The 6,755-nt window shown below is 36.9% G+C and overlaps 1 protein-coding gene across 8 annotated transcripts in view; it reads left to right on the top strand.

The window, feature by feature from the left end:
* Positions 1-655: 655 nt before the first annotated feature.
* smoc1 (SPARC related modular calcium binding 1) overlaps positions 656-6,755 on the top strand; it is a 32,699-nt gene continuing 26,599 nt past the window's right edge. For all 8 annotated transcript variants that reach the window (XM_088433640.1, XM_088433643.1, XM_088433642.1 and 5 more), the window contains exon 1: positions 656-916. In XM_088433640.1, coding sequence (XP_088289766.1) covers positions 806-916 — 111 coding nt within the window. In that variant the 5' untranslated portion in view covers positions 656-805. The remainder of the gene's footprint in view (positions 917-6,755) is intronic.

Genomic DNA, 6,755 nt, shown 5'->3' with positions numbered 1-6,755 from the left:
TGGCACATGACACGTTGGGTCGAACCATTCTAGTCTAGGGGAGAATCTGGTCTTTTAAAATAATGAAATTGAATAACCTACTGAACATAACATTTGTGTTATGAACTTATATTTTCCCAAAACATTTAATTAATTCATCAATCATTTTTAAAGGTTTTTTTGCACGTTTGTTGGTTTTATTTAAAATCTCGAATGGAGTTCCTTCAAGTACCCCAAGTGGTACCCGTACCCCCATTTGAGAAGTACTGCACTAACACACTATTAATCAAAATGATGTTTACAGAACAGTGCCACCAAATAAAACAATATTACTAAAAACATTTTTGACTTGACATCCCCTTTAAGATCAAACTGGGGTGGACGGGGCATTTGGTTTACAATGAGCTGTTATTTAGCAATATAATATTGCAAAATGCTGGAAAAAAATAATTCTACTGTCTACTCAAATTTTCTGGCACTAATATTTCACAACATTTTTAACAGTAAGCATTTAAGTTACTGCAAACGGAGCGAAGCGTTGTAGTAGGGGCGTGGCTTCCTCCCAATTTCGCCCCTAGCCATTGGTCGCACGAGAATGTCAGTCACTTTTTTTTTTTTTTTTTAATGAAGAAAGTAAGCGATGAAAACTCGTCTGCGAGTTGAGCGACCGGGGAGAGAAAGTCATCCTGTGGATACAAACTCTCGGCGCACACAAAATCTGTGGCGGCCACGGTCGGCCCCGCGCGTGCCTCTAGTATGTGATTGGTGACACGAAAAAAAAAAGTAGAAGAAGAAGAACGCTTGTACTTTCGAGCCCGTTGCTGCCATGTCGTCTCCGCGCATTGTTGTTTTTGTGGCGACGACCTGTTGCTGTCACCTGATGCTGCTGCTCTGCCACCTGCCCCACGTTCACGCCGCGCACAAGCCGGCCAACAGGGTGAGTCCAACCTGGTCAAATTTCACCCCTGCTGAAATGTGACAAGATTATTTTAGCCTGAAATGTGATGGCTTTTCACCTTATAGTCAGACACAATTTGTGTTAACACTCACTGAAGCAGTTGAATGCGTCTGCTAAAAGGAATTCTACACTTCCCCAATACTTGCATTTCGTCACCCCTTATTCGCAGATTTTTCCCCTATGTATTTTGAATATGTCTTTTAGATTTCCTTTCATCCCAACGTTCAAAGGTACATTTATTTAAATATTTTTTGTGATAAAAGAAACAAAAATACAAATGATATAAAGCAGTGGTTCTCAACCTTTTTTCAGTGATGTACCCCTTGTGAAATATTTTTTCAGCCAAGTACCCCTTAAAGTGCAAAGCATTTCTGTTTTTAAAAAAAAATTGCCATCAGTGTCAGATTCATTAAACTGTAGACCGTTTTCATTTTTATTTCATTGGTATTTAAATTTCATTTGTATTTGTCCCCCCCAAAAAAAAATCAACCCAAAATGTAAACGTTTGAGCCACAGAAGAAACCTTATCAAAATGAAATAATACATATTTTTCCACACAAAAAATGTGTCAGACCCATTCTAAAAAATCATTATAAATAAATATTTGTCCACTGATAAATATTCAACATAAAACTTTCTGTTTTGAGATTGCGGTAGAGATCTGTTCACAAAAATAAATCATTAATTTAATTATCAATAAATATTTGTCTACCAAAAAAATAATCAATTTAAAGTGTCGGGCTATTTTAAAAAAGAAAGAATTATAAATACATAATTGTCCACAGAAAAATATTCAACTTAATATGTCCTCTTTTGGGGTCTTAGTAGAGATATGTTCACAAAGATAAATCATTAACTTGACAGGTAACGAGAGGTGGCATGTGAAGAGATGGGTCCAACCATTCTCGTATAGGGGAGGATCAGGTCTTTTAAAATAATGAAATTGAATAACCTCCTAAGCAAAAAAAATTGATTCATGAAGTTATATTTTCCTGATGCAATTAATTAATTTAATAATTATTTTTACAAGACTTTTGCATGTTTGTTTTATTTAAGAGTACCCCTGAAGTTCTTTCAAGTATACCCAGAGGTACCAGCACCCCCATTTGAGAACCACTGATTTAGAACATAGCGGGCATGTTTTCAATCCTTCTCTGTCAAACACACTTGATTCAAATGATTAGGATCATTTCCAAGCTTCTGCAGAGCTTGCTGATGAGCCACTCATTAGAATTAGGTGTTTTGGGGGAGAGAAACCTGGAAAACATGCAGGATACCGGCCATCGAGGACTGGAGTTTGACACCTGTGATAGAGTGTCCAATACACCTGCTACGCATGTTTTTGGAATGCGGGAGGAAGCTGAACCGGAGAGAACCCACACGGGCTCGGGGAGAACATGCAGTGCTGCTCAACATGCACCTCTTTGTCTTTAACCCTCCTGTTATGTTTGTTTGCAAGGAATAGCAATAATGCCCATGGGTCACTTTGACCCGGGGGGTGTTTAGTCACCCAAATCCAATAATTTGTTTCAATCAGTGATTAATGCTCATTTCTCATGATCATTCATCAATAATGACTCTGGGTGTGGTTAATTATCACAAATGGTCAAAAACTCACAAAGTAACAAAGGAAATAAATGTATACCTGTATGTTACGTTTATTTTGCTGGTTTAGTATAAAGAATCTGGGTCACTTTGACCTGGAGTCAAGTGTAATTATCCAAATGTTTCAGAAACCTTTTTTTGTGTGTGTAATCCTGCTAACTAACAAATCATGCAATTCCTCAGAAACTACAATAATATTCCTGGGTGATTTTGACCCAAGTTTTGTTAATTTCTCAAAACAGTTGCAAAATTTTCAAAAAGCGCTGTAAAACAAAACATATTCATAATATATATATATATATATATATATATATATATATATATATATATATATATATATATATATATATATATATATATATATATATATATATATATATATATATATATATATATATTTTTTTTTTTAATCAATATCAATTAACAATCATTTAACTTACAAATGAATTTTTGAGGTAACGGGAGGATTAAAGTGCATTTGAATGATCATAGATAAATAGTTAATGTTGTTGTACTGAAATGTTACAGTATGCCGCGTTTTTACAGTCTGAACAATCTGCATACTTTTGCCACAATGTTTTATGGAGTGATTTCATTTGTTTTTAGCTACTTACTAAGTCCTACTCTTTACTTTTGGACGAATACGGAATAATTTTGCTGAATAATCATGAGTGCTTATAACATTGAAAAGTCAATGCAATAGTTGTGGTCAACTGCCATACTTTGTCACACACGGGAGTAATTTCGCAACACATGTTAAAAAAAAAAAATCGCTAAGAGCGTACATAGCTCTTGTGTAACGGCCCCTCTATCTGCACGTCTCCAAACATCATAATAATAATATGATACTAATAGTACAAGCTGGATGATGAAGTTGCGGTTGGCGGAGAATCTGTAGACTGAGAGGAAAAGCTATTTAAGGGAACTTGAGGCACTTAAATGCATCATTTGTCTCTTTGTCTCAAAAAAAAGTGAAAGGCAACACTCCTCTCCTGTGATGCAATCGGTGCCCGGAATCTCCCCTTGAAGCGGGATAACGGGAAGTTGAAGAAGGCTTAGATGGTTTATTACTCACGAGTTGCCTGGGTAAGACAGTCTCGTAAAGTGACACGACAAAATAAAACAACGTGCAAATAAACAAACAGAGCTTCTTGGCAGGCGTTGAGCATATACTCTCATTTTTTAGGGAAATAGTGTGATGTTTTATTGGCGTGAGGTAAACGTCAACAGGTGCGAGAATGCAGGTAGGCCTTGAGGGAAGGTCTGTTTATGTTATTGATGTTCACGCATATTGAAAGCAAGGATGAGATCACATTCTTTCTTTCCCATAGGAAATGATGTAAACAAATTTGAGGTATCCCAAGGGCAAAATGTGGCCGTCATAAAACCACAGACAATTTTACTATTGTTAATTGTTAATATATGCTTGAAAGTAGTCACTGCTTAAAGTAAAAACAATAAAGGACTCAACGTGGTTCATGTGATCTTCATCTTTTTCATTACCCATGAATTTGAATGTAAAAGGCAAATTGCATAGAAATATAAATACATATCACACTATATAGTGGTATCATGAATGCAATATTTTGGTTTGTTTCATAGTCGAGCTCATAGCTAAAATGACATGTATCATGTGGAAATTGCAGCTAACAGCAGCTGGTGATAGCTGAGTTTCTTAAGGCATTATTTTCAATTTAAGAAGCAAGCAGACTGCACCACTGTCCAAATTCATCCTTAAAATGGAGCAGATCATGTAAAAGTTATGATGTCTGCACCTTCTATGGAGGAGTTCATTAGTTAGAAAACACGGAAAGGTATTTCATTTGACGCGTTTGTTAATTGTGGTCTTTTGACATATACACGCAATCGTAAACTTGGTGGAACATGGATGGTGCGCAACTTTGGATATTTGGCAAAATGATCTCGAGCTGCGTTGCGAGGAAAAGCAAAAACAACTGCTTCAAGCGCATTTAACGTTACGCTGATGCAGCCTTCACTGACCGCTCACAATGTGGGAATTCTGAAATACACTCAACCCGCAACAAATATAAAACTTAAGATATGAACACAAGAAAATAAGAAACTTATTCCATCATACCCTCTTGAACTGAGCCAGACCACATTGAAAGGAATAAATCTATATATATATATGTAATGAAATTTCAACCCAACTTTTGATGTTAGGCTAAATGTGAGGCTAAAATATTGCATAGATTGTCAAAATATGACGACGATTAATATGCCACGCTGCCGTCTCTTCTAAATGCTTGCAAACGGGAGTTCGAGAGCTACACTCTATATATGTCAAATATAGCCCATGTCAGGCTCATTTACTGCTATTCAAAATTGGAAATATTGTCAATTTTTGACATATTGAAAACCCCATGTTTTACCTTGCATTTCCCACAATTTTTGCATTAATCCTCTCAACGGCAACTCACAAACAGGTGGCAGTAGAAATTTTTGTGTTGACACCCCAAAACCACTGGATGACATTTTCAAGCCTTTCAATGACTTTAATGATTGGCTTAGCCTGGACTCCCATAATGCAGAAATCATAATACTCTTAATTATGACATAATAAATATTTCTATTTCAATTTCATAAATATATAAATATACAACATAGTTACTTTTGCTATTATCGCATTTTTACAATTGTTGTACATAGTGTAGGTCATCCATATATATATATATATATATATATATATATATATATATATATATATATATCTCGAGGGATCTCGTCATATGAGCTTTTGTTCTCAGATTATCCCAAGTATAATTGTATGTTTCCATTGTATAATCATAATCTTTCCAATAAAGCCACAAAATATAGTCCACTTTAAAATATACCGTCCTTGAATCGTGTGCAGCAGGAAGAATCATTGTCATTGCCTAAAAGCCAGAACGTTGTTTTATTACAAGATGAACGACCTCTTTAAATAGCGACATCATCAGCACCTCAGTGTAAATCAGTCAAATACTTTGGCCGAGCATTTTTGTAAAGTGTTTTTTTTCCACCCGCGCAGCGATGCTATTAGGCGTCAGAAAAGAAATTTCAAGAGGAAGGAATAAAAGCACTGAGGCGAAACACCGAGTAAAGGCAGCAATTCTAAAAGACGTACAAATCATAATGTCCAAAATCCGCGACATGCCAGCAGATCATTCTATCCTGGTGGAGGCTCGCGCTCCAAAGCACCCGCATTTTTTATGAGCCTGAACCTCTCATTAGAAATGCCGGGGCTCCACTTTTTTTGAGGGGGGGGGCTTTTACGGGCCATTGACAGATGTCCTGGACGCCGACTCCATCAGCGGCCAATCACACATGAGTTCACCCTCGGAAAATGCCTTTTCATGCTCAATTGTCCGCCGTTCCAATCAGGATAATGAAAGCCAGATCTGACATTTGCCTCGCCGTGCTCTGCTCCTATCATGAGTGGTACTAAAATCTGAATGATGTTTTATGATGAGATGAGCATTACTTATTGCTTGTTGCTGTCTGTGGAAATTAATTAGTTACATTTGTATTATTGCTTCTCTGTTAGTTTAACTCTTTGACATTTAAAATGTTTCATTAAGTGCGTGTGTGAGGCTCCGGTCCTCGAGGGCCCGAGTCCTTGGTGTTTTCCACGTTCCTCTCTCCACGACACCTGATTCAAGTGGTTAGCTCACCGGCACACTCTGCAGGAGCTTGAAAATATTACTAATCATTTGATCCAGGTGTGTTTTGGGGGGAAGCATCCAAAACATGCAGGATACCGGCCCTCGAGGACTGGACTTTGACATGTATTGTATGCCGTAAAGCGTAGGTGTCGGACTCCAGTCCTCGAAAGCCGATGTCCTGCATGTTTTCTAACCTTCTCCCTCAAACACACCTGATTCAAATGATTAGGATCATTTTTAAACTCCTGCGCACCTTACTAGTGAGCTAATCATTGGAATCAGGTGTGTTTAGGAGAGAGAACCGAAAAACATGCAGAACAGCGGCCCTTGAGGACTGGAGTTGGACACCCATGTGCGTAAAGTATTCATCACACTTCACTTTTTCCTGATAAAATCAACAATACATAACTCCTAATGACAATGTGGAAAAACATTTAGGTAATGTTTTTTTTTTAATTAATAAAAACATGTGTTTACATAAGAAAAATTGAAGTGTAGAAACCATCCAAAAATAGTCTAAAATGGCCGCTTCTATATAAAATTGCAGA

This window comes from Hippichthys cyanospilos, chromosome 14 (assembly GCF_059441005.1).
Source record: "Hippichthys cyanospilos isolate Australia breed blue-spotted pipefish chromosome 14, RoL_Hcya_1.0, whole genome shotgun sequence".
NCBI lineage: Eukaryota > Metazoa > Chordata > Actinopteri > Syngnathiformes > Syngnathidae > Hippichthys > Hippichthys cyanospilos.
Note: the sequence above shows the minus strand (reverse complement) of the source record. Positions and strands in the feature narration are given on the sequence as shown.